Source organism: Panthera pardus, unplaced genomic scaffold, assembly GCF_024362965.1.
Source record: "Panthera pardus isolate Hobbes unplaced genomic scaffold, ASM2436296v1 HiC_scaffold_19, whole genome shotgun sequence".
In the NCBI taxonomy this organism is placed as follows: Eukaryota; Metazoa; Chordata; class Mammalia; order Carnivora; family Felidae; genus Panthera; species Panthera pardus.
The window spans coordinates 7025615-7041706 of NW_026526754.1; the positions used below are offsets into that span (position 1 = coordinate 7025615).

General features: G+C 50.0%; 1 protein-coding gene and 1 long non-coding RNA gene across 8 annotated transcripts in view; one reads left to right on the forward strand and one right to left on the reverse strand.

The window, feature by feature from the left end:
- The window catches only part of LOC109270801 (uncharacterized), a 43255-nt gene that overhangs the window by 10307 nt on the left and 16856 nt on the right, over positions 1 to 16092 (reverse strand). Inside the window, exons 3-5 of one of the 2 annotated variants that reach the window (XR_008423532.1) lie at positions 15379 to 15466; positions 12195 to 12344; positions 6842 to 8950 (exon numbers count right to left, since the gene is read on the reverse strand). This is a non-coding gene — a long non-coding RNA (uncharacterized LOC109270801). Of the gene's footprint in view, positions 1 to 6841; positions 8951 to 12194; positions 12345 to 15378; positions 15467 to 16092 lie in introns of those variants that run through there. The other variant, XR_008423533.1, reaches the window with a different exon arrangement.
- Positions 1717 to 16089, forward strand: CES4A (carboxylesterase 4A). 6 transcript variants are annotated; one of them, XM_019455671.2, is made up of 14 exons: positions 1717 to 2311; positions 5768 to 5969; positions 8553 to 8694; positions 8775 to 8908; positions 9228 to 9381; positions 10867 to 10971; positions 11042 to 11146; positions 11292 to 11330; positions 12059 to 12199; positions 12731 to 12811; positions 13152 to 13305; positions 13907 to 14053; positions 14277 to 14349; positions 15321 to 16089. In XM_019455671.2, exons 1-14 carry the CDS (start codon positions 2128 to 2130, stop codon positions 15460 to 15462), a joined length of 1803 nt encoding a protein of 600 aa, XP_019311216.1. In that variant the 5' UTR covers positions 1717 to 2127; the 3' UTR covers positions 15463 to 16089. The 6 variants fall into 6 exon arrangements, with proteins under 6 accessions (XP_019311216.1, XP_019311217.1, XP_019311219.1 ...); XM_019455672.2 differs by having other exon boundaries at positions 13922 to 14053; XM_019455674.2 differs by lacking the exon at positions 11042 to 11146.

Below are 16092 nucleotides of genomic sequence, written 5' to 3' on the forward strand. Positions count from 1 at the left end.
CAACAGCTGACATAATGGGTTTCCCCTGTTTTAAGTAATTTCCCTGTGTTAGCCCATTTAACTCTCACTGCAACTGTATGAGTTAAGTACTGTTATTATGCTGATTTTACAGAAGGAGTAACTCAGGTTCAGAGAAGGTAAGTGACTTTCCCAAGGTCACACAGCTCATGATGGGTAGGGCTGGGATTCAAACCCAGCAGCCTGGCTCAGAACCACCACACTAAGCCATCTGCTGCTATATTGAGTCTTACAGAACATTCATTACTGACTGTGTAGCATATATTATATAATGTAGATGCAACGTCCCTTATTCACCTCTCCCTTCTGGTCATGTTGGGGTAAGACTGTTGTCAACAAGGCTATAGGACACTCATCACAGAAACAATTTTTTGTGTATTTTGGATGGTCTCCCAGAACAAATTTCTTGGTCAAAGGATGAGGCGGTTTTAAGTTTCTTGCTCCATGTTGTTCAATGATGTTAGGAAAGTCTGTGAGTAACATGCCTGGCACCAGAGGACGAAGGCACCTACTTTGTCAACAGTAAGGTTGTAACAGGGAGGGAACTTTGATGTGTTAACCAAGACCCTAGGATGCAGTAGACATGGAAGTCCCCAAGCCACAGCAGCACATGAGAATTTTAGACCATAGAAAATGGTCTGAGAACCATTTCTGCAATTCCCGGGCCCCTTGGCCATTCAAGGCTTGAAAAAAGAAAGTTTGGGGGCACCTGGGTGGCTTAGTCAGTTAAGCATCTGACTCTTGAATTTGGCACAGGTCATGATCCCAGGGTCATGGGATCGAGCCCCATACCAGGCTCCATGTTGAGCATAGAGACTGCTTGGGATTCTCTCTCTCTCTCTCTCTCTCTCTCTCTCTCTCTCTCTCTCAAAAATAAATCTTTAAAAAAATGTTTGGAGGTGGGGGATTTAGGAGAGAGATTTTCTCTGGAGAGAGCTGTTACCTCCCTGTGAATCCTCATCCCACTTCCTTCCTCTCAAGCTGTGGGGCTCCTTTTTGGGAGACCATGGAGGAGGGCGAGAAGTGCTGCCCACCACGGGGAAGTTCAGCCAACTCGAGCTTGACTCCATCAGCTTGTGACCACAGTGGGTAGGGTAGTGGGGCTGCAATGGGAGGGGCCATGCCTCTCCCAGAGTGGGGCAAGGGGTGTCAGAGGGTTGCCCACAAAGACCCTGCAGGATTGGAGGTCACCTCTGGCCTGTCTCAGGCCTCTTTCTTAGAGGGGCATAGAGCCTGGGAAGGAATCCTGGGCAGAAAATGCCATACTCTGGAGACTGAGGAAGGATCACAGGATAGGAACTGGGGGACAGGTATCCCAAGGAAGGGACATCTCTGATGAACCCACAAAATTGGCCATGAGAGAAGGAGTAAGCTTTAACCATCTGCCAGGCCTCCAGAGCAGGAGGCCATGGGTCGAGGAAGAATGGCACCGTTCCCCTACCTTTCCCTCTCTGCTCATTCCACCCTGCTGAGCAGAGGCATCACAGAAGCCCATCAGACCCCTGTTCTCAAAGGACTCCAGGCTTCGATGGGAGATTGGGAAGGGAACAGTCTTAACTGTGAATTAAGATGAAACTCCACCTTCCTCCTGTCCCCACCCCCTGCTCCAGGCCCAGGTTCTTCCAGATCTGGCTGCCCCAACAGGACCTTGAGCCTGTGAGGACAGCGACCATGCAGGAACACCCCCCGCCCCGCCACCAGGGACTTTTGATTCCTGGCACAGAGCCTGCCACTTCATGATGGTCCTGGGTGAGAGCCGGGATGTGTGAGGAAGGGTGAAGCATTGCCTATAAAAAGAGACTGGGCAAAACAAAGGGGAGCAGGGAGGCCTGAGACCCTTAAATCCACAGTGAATACACCTGGGGATGGAGGGGCCTTGTAACCAGGTCCTCTGCTGCAATCTTAGCACCTACTGTGCACTCAGAGCTTGACTCACACTGCAGCTGTAAGCCTATTGCACAGACGAACACATCAGGCAGAGATTGCAGACTGGTCAGTTTTTTGAAGAGCCAAGACTATCTATCATGTGCTGTCACTCCAAGGCAGACAATCAAGGCTGTGGGCTGGCCAGAGGGCTGGTCACAATTTCTTCTGCCCCTGCACCTGCTGATGGGATTTAGGGAAGATAAAAGTGGGACTTCCCAGTGCTCACTGGACACTGCAGACACAGCTACCAACTGGTACCCACAGTGTGGATGTCACCCCAGCCTGTGGCAGGAGCTGGCTGGCCAGAACATGAGTTGGATTCTATACCTGAGCCTCACCCTTTGCCTGATGGTGCAGACAGCCCTGGGTAAGCCCCAACTCCATCCTGAGGGTGTCAGGCAAGAGGGACATGAGAGACACAGGGGCAGGCCCTCAGCTCAACCTCTCCTGGTGCAGTGGGGCAAGGGCATTTCAACAAGGTCTGGGCGGATGGGGGGGTTGTTTCAGGGCACCGATCCTCCCATCAGCTAAGAGTCCAGACATTTATGTTTATATATTAAAATAAAATATATTTTATAATTTACATAATTTTATGTATTTATAATTTGTTAATTTATATTTGTATTCCTTATAAAATTAATATTATATAAAATTACTACTATATTAGTATATACATTAGTGTGTATGTATATGTTACCACCAACCAGACTGAGATCTAGAACATTTCTAGCACCCCACATGCTCCTTCCCAATCAATACCCTCAAAGTAGCCACTCTTCTGACCTCTATCACAAATTAGTTTTGCCTATATAAGTGCATTTAAATTTTTTAAAATGTTTTATTTATCTTTAAGACAGAGACAGAGTACGAGCAGCGGAAGGGCAGAGAGAGAGGGAGACACAGACTCTGAGCAGGCTCCAGGCTCTGAACTGTCAGCACAGAGCCCAATCTGGGGCTTAAACTTGTGAACCACAAGATCATGACCTGAGCCAAAGTCATACGCCTAACCGACTGAGCTACCCAGGCGCCCTGTTTAAGTGCATTTAAATTTTTTTATTTGCGAGAAACTTTGCTAAATCACTTTTAGCATTTTGGCACATTTTCTTTTAGTCTTTTTATTTCATGTTTGTACACAGCTACAGTATTAGCATGTATACAACTTTATACACTGCTTTTTTTCACTTAGAATCTTACCACAAGCAGCTTATAACTTTAGTTTATAGTTAAAATTTTTTTGCCTGGTCCTGTGACATAAATGATGCTTCTAGTACTCACTATGGTATATTTAACTATGGTTCATAAAGGTCTTCGTTTTAATGCCTTTCTGACTCTTTTCTTAAGGGAGGGACCTGAAAGTGAAATTACTGAGTCAAAATAAACTTTTAAAAACTTTTAAAAAGGTTGGGGGGTACCTGGGTGGCTCAGTTGGTTAAGCGGGTGATTCTTAATTTCGGTTGAGGTCAGGCTCTCACCATTCGTAAGCTGGAGCCCTACATCTGGCTCTGCACTGACAGCATGGAACCTGCTTGGGATTCTGTTTCTCCCTCTCTCTGACCCTCCCCTGCCCTCTCTCGTGTGCTCTCTAAATAAATAAATAAATAAATAAGTAAAAACTTAAAAAAAAAAGAAATTACTGAGTCAAAGCATGTGAACGTGGCTCTTATACATTATGCCAAATTATTTCTCCAAGGCATTGTATTAATTTATCCTGCACCAACCTGTACCAACAGTACATGTGAATATCCTTTTCACATATACTGTTTCTTTGCCAGAATTGGGGGCCATCATTTTTAATTTCTTAGGTGGAAGCTGTCTCTCCTGGTTTTAATTAGCATTTTATGCTTATTAAGAAGGTGGAATGGGGAGTCGGTTGGGCGTCCGACTTCAGCTCAGGTCATGATCTCACAGTTCGTGGGTTCGAGCCCTGCATAGGGCTCTGTGCTGACAGCTCAGAGCCTGGAGCCTGCTTCAGATTCTGTGTCTCTCTCTTTGCCCATTCCCACTTGCACTCTGTCTCTCACCCTCTCAAAAATAAACATTAAAAAAAAAAAGAAGGTGGAATGTTTTCATAAGTGCTCACATATTGTCTCCGGGTAGCAAGGCTGGAGTGGGGACCACTCCATGGCAGTTCTTGTTCAGGGGTGTAAAGCACTCTGCCACATGCTTAGGTGTCCCCAGAGACTGGGACGAGGACAACAGAACATCACTGCTTAGAGTAGAACTCCAAGAAGAACCTCACTCTGTGTGACCTTGAGCAAGTTCTATAACCCCTTTGAGCTTCATTTTCCACATTTGTATTGTGCAATAATAACATTTACCCTCTACATTTTTTAGGAGGATGAGGTGAGATAATCCATGTAAAGTGTTTGGCACAGTGCTAGACTATAATAAAGGATCAATAAATTATAGTTGTGGGCTAGTTAGGCTTCAGGGCAAATCCAAGTAATATGACAGACCTCTGCCTCTTTGCTGTGTCCTCTGAGACCTCAGGCTGGTTGCTACCCCTGTCTGGGCCCTTAGTCCTCCCCTAGCTCTCCCCAGGGCCAATGAGGAGTTGATGTGAGAGAACCATGTGAAAGGCTGTGTAAACTGCAAAGAACTGCACACAGAGAGGAGGTTTGAGACGGCCCTTTGCCTGCACTGGCCTGCCTACATGCTTGCAGGCCCCCATTGAAGTCACTCCTTGTGCACAGATATTGCTTTTGTCAGATGTGCAGAGACTTGGGAACGTGGACAGAGTGGTACTTTGGGTCACCTGAAGCTAGAGGTGCGAGGGTGTGCTCTACCACACCAATTCCAAATGCGGTGCCCAAAATCGAATGCATCAAAATCTCACGGAGGTATTTGTAAATCTACTTTCCCAATGCAACCCTGAGATTCTCATTCAGAGGACAGGCCTAGGAATCTGTATTTCAGCAATGATTTCCTCAGATGATTCTGATACACAGCCAAGTTCAATAATACTCGGACCAGATTTGCTTTCTGTCATTTGCAGAGTGAGCTCCAGGGGACCAGGGTACAGAACGATTCAGTTTTGATAAGAAAGGAGGAAGAGAAATGACAGGGGTGCTTCAGGAAAGGGCAATAGAGGTGAGGCAGAGCAATGCTTGGCAATAGCAATAGGGCAAGACGAGAGCTGACAAGAGGAAGAAATGCCCATAAGCAGCCATTAAATTCAAGTCGCTCTAGTTTGTATATAGTCCAAGAGCTGGCTAAGGTGTGGATATAGGTCTAATGTATCTGTGTGCCCGTGTGTAATATATGAATATATGCCACATATGGATACGATGTAACCTTTATATAACTGTACTTACATGCATGTATATGTATGTATGCATATGTGTGTGCACTTAAGTCTTGTATTTCTACATGCTTTGTTGTAAATAAGCTGTGTTCACATATACCTATGTATGTATAAATTTGTATGTACATGTGAGTATTACTGTGAGTATACATACGAATGAGAATGTCAATAATGTGTGTGATTTCTTCCCAGAAGTATGCCAGGTAAATGTCAGCAACAAGAAAGAGGTACTGGAATACCAATATGAGACAAGCAAAAATCAAAATAAATGACATGATTATTGACATTAAATGATACATTAAATGACAGATAAATAATTCATATAATAGACATGAACCTTTATGCACCTATCAACATAGCATTGAAACCTTAAATAATGAGAGAGAAAAATACTGAGAGAAACACAGAAAAGGTAGGCAAAATACACAATTGTGAAAAGCTTCAAGCTGCAACTGGTGCCATGGCAGACAGGCCAGAGTCCTTTCAGTGGCCAGAGTGACCCTTCTCCTCTCTTCCTAGGTGCTCAGCACACCGAGGAACCTCTAGTGATTACCAAATATGGGACCCTCCAAGGAAAACAGATGCACGTCGGGAAGACACCCATCAATGTCTTCCTAGGAGTGCCCTTCTCCAGACCGCCTGTGGGTGTCCGCAGGTTTGCTGCCCCAGAGCCCCCAGAGCCCTGGGAAGGAATCAAAAACGCCACCACCTATGCCCCTGCGTAAGAGCCAAATGACTGTTGGCTGGGAGGTGGGCAAACTCTAAGCGGGGGGGGGGGGGGGGGGGGGGGGGGCGGATATCTATGCCGGCCTCTGGGCCAGAGTTTGAACAACTCACTAAAAAGAGTGCACTGTATGACTGTAAGTAGCCTGGGGTCCATTCCGGCCCTCAGTTTCCAAACCTATATAATGAAGTAGTTGGCCCAGATGATGTTTACAGGACTGTTAATGCTGTTTGTTCTTGGCTTTCTTATGGGAAAGCTCCAGACAAGGAGGAGGTGCTCACTGATGTGCCTCCAGGATCTTCTGGGAACCTAAGTTTTCCTAAAAGTATGTGAGGAGGAGTTCTCTCTGTCTCTGTCTGTCTCTGTCTCCGTCTCTCTGTCTCTGTCTCTCTCTCTCTCTCTCTCACACACACACACACATACACACACACACACCATACCCAGTGAACCCTGAGCTCTTCCCTCTCACTTGGGGCTTGAGCCCCAGAACAAGCCCACACGACACCATCAGCCCTTCCCTGCAGAAGGAGCTCCAAGATAGGGAGTCACAGGCTCAGTTTCAGTTTTAATGTCCCAGAATTTTTTCTTTTTCAGAGAGAGAGAGAGAGAGAGAGAGAGAGCGCACGTACGAGTGCTTGAGCAAGGGAGGGGCAGAGGGAGAGAGAGCATCTTAAGCAGGCTCCACATGCAGCACAGAGCCCCATGCAGGGCTCAATCCCATGACCCTGAGATCATGACCTGAACCCAACCGAGTCACCCAAGCACCCCAAAGTCCCAGAATCTTAATGCAACCTCTAACAGGGCTCAAATCCTGAGTCACATGAGCATGTTGAGATAATGACTGCCCTTTGAAGCACTAGGCTTGGCAATTTACCCAGAACAAGTGTATTTATTATTTATTCAGGTCATTGAGTAACCCACTGACCAGAATATTCTGTGGCAATCATTAACAATCAGTTGGATACAGCACTGGGTTTAGAAAAATGTCTACTGTGAGAACCTGGGTGTCAGTTGATATCTAAAAACTATAACCACCACCCAGGGTGTCTAACTGTTGAGAACAGGGCATCCACTGTTAGAACATGAATGGCTGTTAGTAGAACACTGGGGTGTTAGTTGTTAGAACACTGACCACCAGTGAGAGAAACCAAGACATCTGAACCTTCTGTGATTGTTATGTGGAATCCCATGGATCAGGTGACAGAACAGGGGATGACCATTATTAGAGCCCCGAGGATCAGGGGTTTAGAGAGTGGGGTGCCCATTGCATAGAAGTCCAGGTGTCAGTTGTTGGAACCTTTGCCATGAGCTGTCAGACAATAGCTGTTTGGAACACAGAGTGACAGGTAGACGAATTTGTGGATGGCTTACAACAGACTGTGGGATGGTAGTTAAGGAGACAAGAAGACTAGTGGCCAGTTTGGATAATGACTAGCTTCAGGCCAGAGCAGCAAGGGAACAAGTGGAGAAAGGAGTAGAATAGACAGGCTTTCCTGCAGCCAGTCAGATGGGCCCAGCCCCAACTATTGGCAATAGCCACACTCCAGGCTGGGCCAGCAGGGAGAAAAGATGAGGTGGCCCAACAGCCCAAGCTCCACAAGTACACCAAATGTTCACATGGTACAAGGCACTGGGCTGAGTGCCAGGACTCAGACAAATCCACATCCATCCCTGCCCCTAGGGAGTGCATGGTTGCTTGGGGAGAGTAACAACCAAACCAATCGAAACAACTCTAACCCAGCGTGGATAGAACTTTGGGAAGCACAGACAGGAAGTGCCCAGCAGAGGGGGCACCACTTTAGCTGAGCCTTAAACATAAGCAGGAGTTTGCCAGGCAGAGAAAACATTAGGCAGAAGGGACATAAGCAAAAGGGCTTCGAGATGGGAGACAAGGAAGGGTCCGTGGGCATCTAGAGCAAAGAGTGCCAGGAAGACTAGATGGAGAGGGCCTGCATCAGTATGGGTGAATCTGGACCTTATCCTGAGCGCAGGGGGGCCCAGGAAGGTTTTAAGGAGGGAAGTGAAATAGGTTTTTGTTTTCTGTCAATCCTTCTGGTCAGGGTGTGGAGGATGAGTTGGAAGCGATGTTAAAGAGGCTGGGGCAGTGTCCTGGCCAGAGTAGGTAATGGCCTTTACAAGGCAGCATCTTTGGGATAGAGGAGGCCTATTTAAGAGCTGTTTGGGAGACAGAAAAGAGCCTGAAGGATGGGGGCATGAAATCCCAGGACACCCAGGTTTCTGGCTTGACAGCACCAAAAGGGTCTCCAACAGAAGCATGGAACCTCTCCCCAGGCAGATTCCTGGGACCGGGGGCAAGACAGAGCGGTGGATCTTGCCCTGGCTCTGACCTGGCGCTGCACTCACCCTGGACCCTAATGCTAGTGGAGGCTATTCGGACACAAACAGATACACACACACACACACACACACACACACACACACACACACGCACACGCACGCACGCGCGCGCATCCTACATTTTGCTTTTGGTTCTATTTCCTCAACTGCGGAACCTGGGTTTGCAACCATTCTCCCGTCTTTGGCCACCACGTTGGGCCCAAACTCACATCGTGACCGCAGGTGCCTTCAGGAGTCCTGGGGACAGATCACCTCCATGTACTTCAACACGCGTAAACAGTACAAGTGGCTGCGCTTCAGTGAGGACTGTCTGTACCTGAATGTGTACGCTCCAGTGCGCGCGCATGGGGACGCTCCGCTGCCGGTGAGTATTCATCCTCTTCCACGCGCCATCCCACTCAGGCACCCCACCGCCCAGCTCAGGCCTCGGCTTTCCATGTCCAGGTGATGGTCTGGTTCCCAGGAGGTGCCTTCCTCGTGGGCTCCGCTTCCACGTACGATGGCACGCAGCTGGCCTCTCGCGAGAAAGTGGTGCTCGTGCTTCTGCAGCACAGGCTCGGCATCCTGGGTTTCCTGAGGTGGGCGAGGCCGGGGGCCGGAGCGGGGAATCAGGGGCCGGGCTTCCTAGGGACTTGGGCGGAAGGATAGAGGAGGGGCTATGGGGGCGTGGCTACAAGAGGTGCGTGCAGGGGCGGGGCCTAATTTCGTCTGGAGAGGGCGGTCACTCCCAAGTGCCGCCAGAGGGGGATCTAACACTAGGGAAAAAGGTGTGGTCACAAGACCTGGTGCCTGAGGGACCAGGCAGGGTGAGGTAGGGCCAGGCAGAACCAGGCAGGAGCCCTGAGTAACCAGACGGTCGGGGGCTCCGGACCCTGATTATAAGCCCCGCGCGTCCAGCACGGGCGACAGCCAGGCCCGCGGGAACTGGGCGCTGCTGGACCAGGTGGCTGCTCTGCGCTGGGTACAAGAGAACATCGTAGCCTTCGGCGGAGACCCACGCTGCGTGACCCTGTTTGGCCAGTCTTCGGGGGCCATGTGTATTTCGGGACTGGTGAGTGCAGCGCCAGGTCAGACCCAGCACAGACGCAGGTCCCCGGGTTCCCATGAGTGCATCCTCCACTGCACACACACCTATGCAGATTTGTGTGTACAGGTACATGCCGGTGCACAGACTTGCCCTCACCCCTGCAAAGGGTACTACTCCATCCAGGGGTAGCACTGATGAGAAAACCAAGCCAGCAGAGCGGGCAATGCTGAGAGTAGGGATACTCAGCCAATCCGTGGTGGGCCAGAAAGATAACCCACCACCTCCTGCCTCCCTACCTACCCCCAGAGCTCTATCCCCTGAACAGAATGCATCATCCCCTTATGGGCAAGGCTGGGGCCACAGACCAAGCCTGGGAGTCAGGGGCCTGGGTTGGAGACTTGGGCGAACACTGACCTGGTGTGTGCCTGGAGTGTAGGTGTAAGGTCAGGTACACCCTGTGGGACACATGTTAGGGAGGTGAGCTGGGACCACATAACACAGGGCTTTACCCACCACAGTAATAATACTCAAATGCTCAAGCACTTTCTGTGTGTCAAACACTCTTCCAAGCACTGTATGTATATTCATTCAATTCCCTCAACAATCCAGAAATAGAAGCATCCTCTTTCTACAGTTCTACCAAAAGAGAAGTTTTCTCCATTGTGCAGATGGATAAATTGAAGTCCAGAAAAGTTAAGCAGCTTTATTCAAAATACATTGGAGAACAGGGAAAGATTTGAAGCAGAGAAGTGAGACAGCCAGAAGTGCATTTAGAGAGATGGCTCAGTGTGCTGGAACTGAGTTAGGAAGAAGCAGGAGGAGAGGCCTGGAGGCCATCTGGGAGTGGAGGTGGGGTATATCTTAGAAGAGAGGATGAGGCCTGCCTCTGAAACAGAAGCAAGAAGACTGGAAAGTAGAAGGTAGCTGAAGAGGGATGCAGGAAGCCAGATGGACAGGACTAGGGCAGCTGGGTGGAGGGGTGAGCAGAGATGATAGGAAAGGCCCCTGGGGCTGGATGGATGGTATAGTGTGAGGGATGCCACTCAGATGGGAACCAGCTAGAACAAGTTTGGGGCACATGAAGTCTGAAGTGTCCAAGAGACAAGATGAGGGGTCCCAGTTATAGTTGCTCTTCCAACTTGGGCAGCAAAGAAAGTTAAGAACTGTCAATATAGGTTAAAGGGGCCATAGGAACCAACACCCCCCCCCCCATTTCTAACCCAGAAGCATAGAGTCTCTTTCCTACACCAGCAGAACCCTTCCCACAAGCTCAGATCCCCTCTGAAACTGCTGGGGCCCATTGCAGGGGCCAGGATAGGGGGGCCCACAGGCACGAAGGCACTGGCTGTAGGTCTAGGACTCCAACCCAGGACTCTTGACTCCCTCCCAAGCTGCCTGCACTCTTTGGGCCCCTTCACGCTGCCCAGCCCTGGCCAGAAAGGCACCCAAAACTGCCCAAGTGACTTCTACTTGTGCCTCTCATGGGTACCACACTCCCCACCCCTGCAGATGATGTCACCCCTAGCCCGCGGTCTCTTTCATCGGGCCATTTCCCAGAGCGGCACCGCAGCACTCAGAGCCTTCATCACTCCTGACCCGCTGAGGGTGGCCAAGGTGGGTGTCTCCTCTCCCCCAGGGCTCAGCAAGAAGGGGCAGGATGGGCCTGAACACCTCTTCTCCACAGACAGTTGCCCGCCTGGCAGGCTGTACCTACAACAGCACACGGATTCTGGTAGACTGCCTGAGGGCACGATCAGGGGCTGAGGTGATGCATGTATCTAAGAAGATGGTAGGTAAAACTTCCTTCTAGCTCCTTCACCTGGCCACCTGTAAGCCACCTACCTGACCTGATACCCGGCTGCCCCCAGGGACCCTGTCTAAGGAGCACAGTGGGGAGACTTTCTTTAACTCTAGTTCCCTCCTCTCCCCTACAGGGATTCTTCCACCTGAACTCCCAGAAAGACCCTCAGGAGGTGAGCAGGCCCTGTTCTGTGATTCGAGTATTTATTGAACACCTCCCCCTATGTGCCAGGCATTCAGGATACTAAGTGAACTGTTCAGACCAAGATTCCTTCCCGAGTAGGACTGATGTTCCAGTGGCGAGAGGCAGTAATCACTATACATAAATAACTCATTTACCTCTTTTGAAGGAAAGTGAATAGTGACAAATGGAGCAGGGTAAGGAAGTTGGAAGGCATAGAATTTTATTTTATTTTATTTTATTTTTTTTAATGTTTATTTATTTTTGAGACAGAGAGAGACAGAGCATGAACGGGGGAGGGTCAGAGAGAGAGGGAGACACAGAATGTGAAGCAGGCTCCAGGCTCTGAGCCATCAGCCCAGAGCCCGACGCGGGGCTCGAACTCACGGACCGTGAGATCATGACCCGAGCCTAAGTCAGACGCCTAACCGACTGAGCCACCCGGGCGCCCCAGAAGGCATAGAATTTTAAATAGGAGGGACAAAGAAAGCTTCATTCAGAAGGTGACATTTAGCAAAGATTGTCAAGAGGTGAGGAAAGTAGATACCTGGGGGTGAGCATCTCCTGCCCTCCAAGGGGTCACTGAACCCCAGCTTTTCCCAAAGGGCCTATGGATAAAGAAATCTCTGGATGGGGACCTGCTGAGCTGGGAACCCTAGGCTACAGGGATCCTGGGAGGATATGTGGGAGGACTATTTGGAAATGCCCCTTGCCTTGTAGGTTGTGTGGTTCATGAGCCCGGTGGTAGATGGTGTGGTGTTCCCAGATGACCCAGCGGTACTCCTGAGCCAGGGGCAAGTTGCACCTGTGCCCTATCTTCTGGGTGTCAACAACCTGGAGTTCAGTTGGCTCTTACCTTTTGTAAGTCAATAGGAGGGGTGCCCACCCCAGCAGGAGTAGCAGAGGATTCCTCTTGGGTAGTACTGTGCATGAGATCGGATCCCATTGGCTCTTCTGGGGATGTCCAAGTGCTTGGGTACATCCTACAGTCCCGGAGCAGTAAGAGCTGGCCAGAAATGATGGGAGGAAGAGAAGTATTGGCCTCTTGGAGGTTTGGGGACCCCAAATCTTCAGATCATAGTTTGGATGGATCATCCTATCCATTGTTTAGCCTCCAGGCAGCTGCAAATCCTGCCCCCCACTCCCACCCCCACAACTGCTCCTAGGTCAGGATAGTTGTCCCCAGTCCCCACTTCAGCTCTGACCTGGGTGGTAGCGATGGACAGGTTGAGAACAGGAGGGCAGGAAATAGTCATGGGCCCTTCCTGGGCTGTGTGCTCTGAGAACTCACCACTTAGATGGGTGAGAGCCTTGGAGCCTGGTGTAGCTCTGGCTGGAATCCCTCCTGATGTTTGGGCCTAACTCACACCTGGGTCCTTATATTGTGGGCAGATCATGAAGATCTCACTAAACCAGTTCGTAATGAGAAAAGGAATCATCACCAAGCTGCTCTGGAGAACCAGTACCCTGTTGGTGAGGAGCCATGCTATTAGGGGTGCTCAGTTTGGACAAAGCTAACTCCCCTTTTGGTGGGGCTTGGAGTTTGGTATGGGATCAGATGATTGCTGGTGAGCAGGTTCCCCCCACCGCCCCCCCTCCTGCCACCGCACTGGCCTCAGGGTCATGGCACTCAGTTCTCATGCAGTCTAAACACAGGGGTAAGAATCAGCAAAGATCTTCCCAGAAGTTCCCCTCTCTCCCCCACTCTCCCAGACCAAAAACTCCTGAGGATGCTGAGTGTAAGTCACTAGTGTGCCCATTTCTGCTCAGCTGGCACCCCAGGCCTCAGGGTGGGTATGAATTCCCCACCCAGAATATCACCAAAGAGCAGTTACCACTGGTGATGGAGGAGTACCTGGGTGACATTGATGACCGTGACTGGAAAATGTTAAGAAACCGTTTAATGGACCTAGCTGGGGATGCGATCTTTGTGTACTCCACACTACAGGCTGCCCACCACCACAGAGGTATGTGGGGTCCCCAAGAGTGGCCACACTCTGTCTACTGATGCTGCTTACCAACTGCTCAACCACCTTCTTGCACCTCTGGGCTGGTATAGGATTCCAAGATGGCATAGAAAAAGTAGTGGGCTGTCAACTGAGAGAGAAAGGGAGAAGGAGGGCAGGGCAGAGTCCAGCCCAGAGGACATAGCCTAGGTTGGTCAGGGAAGGCTTCCTGGCTGGGAGGACAGGCTGAGGGGGCACATTGGAGATCCTGTCCAGGCTGAATGGGGCTTAGAGAACACGTGGGTGAGAGTTCAAAGGTGGGGCTGGAGAGCACAGACACCAAAGAACCTTAAATGCCCAAGAGAGGAACTGTTCAGAGAAGGAACAGGAAGGGTCTGTGATCCTGCTACAATCCCCATCTGCAGATGAGGAATTGCAGCTCAGAGACTGTTGAGTGAGTGACTTGCCCCAGGACATGGGACTGATGAGTAGTGTAGACAGGACTCAAATCTGCTCTTGAGATTCTGGAGCCCAAGCACTTTTCCCTGCTTGATGCAGGTTGGTGGGATGTGTGGGGTGGATGAGAATCCCAGCCCAGGACTTTTCCTGCAGCCCTCCTCAGTTTCCCTATTCCTAGATGCTGGCTTCCCTGTCTACCTGTATGAGTTTGAGCACCACACTCCCACCGGTGTCATCATCAAGCCCTGCACTGATGGGGCAGACCACGGGGATGAGATCCACTTCATCTTCGGGAATCCCTTCTCCAAAGGTGCTACAGCCCCACCTGACACCCTCACTGGGTGTCTAGTCTCCCCACCTTTGTATCCGGACTCACCTCTCCATTGGCTGACCCTAAGGGTCTAGGCAGTTCCTAATCTAGAATGTTCCTGGAAATGAAAGCCTCCCAGTATGGAAGAAATAGTGGAAGGAGAAGGATGGGATGTTACCACCCCATGCTCTGTTCCAAATGTCACATCCTATTCTGACCCCAGGCCATTCCACGGTTGAGGAGAAAGCACTGAGCCTCCAGATGATGAAATACTGGGCCAACTTTGCCCGTACAGGGTGAGTCTGGTCCCCCAACACATCTGGGCAGTCTTTCTGCCCAATGCTAGACCCACTGGCCAGCTGCTTCAGGTATTTGTCCCTGTGTGTCCCATAGGAAATACATGATCAGCCCAAGCAAACTGCACCTTCTCCCTCACCTTTTCCTAGTCAGTGACCAGGTCCTAAATGTCCCTAGGATGTGTCCCTCTCTGTCCCATGACTACACTCTTCATCCACTCAAGCATTCAACCCAAGTCATTCATCATGCACTGTTTTTCACCCAGCCCTATACTGGGAGCTGGAATTCAAGAATCTTGCAAACATGCATGGCCCGCATCCTTCAGCAGCTTGTTAATGTTATAATGAAAACATTAAGTTGCTGTACTGGGGGAGAAGGTACTATGAGAGCACAGAGGAGGTGTCTGACCGAGCTCAGATGGGCAGGAGCGGCTTCCTGGCAGAGGTGACATCTGGGCTGAGCTTTGGCTAGCCTTGTGACTGGTTTCCCATCTCCACATTCTCTATCCTTTCTCTCCACCCCTCTTATGATACTCAAAAGATCTTTCTGAAGTACTATCTGACCAAGTCACTCACCTGTTTAAAACTCTTCCTGGCTTCCCTCTGCCCCCAGACTAAAGTCCCCACCCCTTAGCCCGTTGGCATGAAAATTTTCAAAATCTTTACTGGGTCATCTTCTCTCCACAGCCATCCTCTTGACACAGCCCATGTTTTTCTGTAAACTTATACTTGTGCTTCCTCCAAAAGCCCTGGTCTTTCATACCTCCAACCCTTTGCAAATACTCTTCCCTCTGCCTGTTTCCTTTTGCCACCACACACTCTTCTATTCTTTCTTAAAGATCTAAATATCATCCCTGTAAGGAATTCTTGGACTCCAACTTCCAAAGGGAAGGTGCATAAGGGAAGGGTAAGAGAAGGAGGCAGGTGAAGACGAGCACGAACAACCCTCTCTCCTTCTTCCTTCTGGGCAGAAACCCCAATGGTGGGAAGCTGCCTTACTGGCCACGCTATAACGAGGAGGAGAAGTACCTGCAGTTGGATTTCATCACGAGGGTGGGTGTGAAGCTCAAGGAGGAGAAGATGGCCTTTTGGATGAGACTGTACCAGCATTAAGGACCTGAAAAGCAGAGGCACTTTTGAGAGTGGCTGTGCAGGAGGGCGTCTAAGGTATTTCCCCACCACCTAAGCTTTGGGGAGACTGGCCGTGGACACATCTGGGACAAGCGTCCTGCCTTCCCCAATGTAGGACCTGCAGAGATTCCCTACTATCTCCAGGCCAGAGCTAGAGCCTAAGCCAGTTGTTTGGGGCTCTGTACTACACTCTTCAGCCTGACATCCCATGATGCCCCCCTGTCTCACTGATTCTAGCAGGTTAGGCCAGGTTCTATTACTGCTCCACTGTGCCCAGCCACCCAGCCTCAGGACAAACCCAACGCTTCCTTCTCCAAATCCTCCCACCCTTCAAAGTCTACTTGAACCCTTTGTTTAGATTTCTTTGGGGAAATCCACCCAGACTGCCACTGCCCTTACCATTGCACCCAGCTTGTCATTGACCTTTCATCCTGCCCAGCCTTGTGCCTGTTCACATTACACTGGCCTGAGGCCTTGGTCAGATTATTTGTTATGTGGGGTGAAGCTTTGATAGCTTAGGATCTTCTCCTCCTTGCATACTCACCTCCCCTGAAACCCCTCCAAAGCCTGGACACAGGGATGGTCCTCAATAAAAACATGTTGAATTGACCT

Excerpts from the sequence above, each read along its gene's own strand:
- CES4A (XM_019455671.2), top strand. The coding sequence starts at position 2,128 with ATGGGATTTAGGGAAGATAAAAGTGGGACTTCCCAGTGCTCACTGGAC. Across the intron at positions 2,312-5,767 it reads GATGGTGCAGACAGCCCTGG|GTGCTCAGCACACCGAGGAA; the intron begins GTAAGCCCCAAC and ends CTCTCTTCCTAG. Across the intron at positions 11,331-12,058 it reads CCCAGAAAGACCCTCAGGAG|GTTGTGTGGTTCATGAGCCC; the intron begins GTGAGCAGGCCC and ends CTTGCCTTGTAG.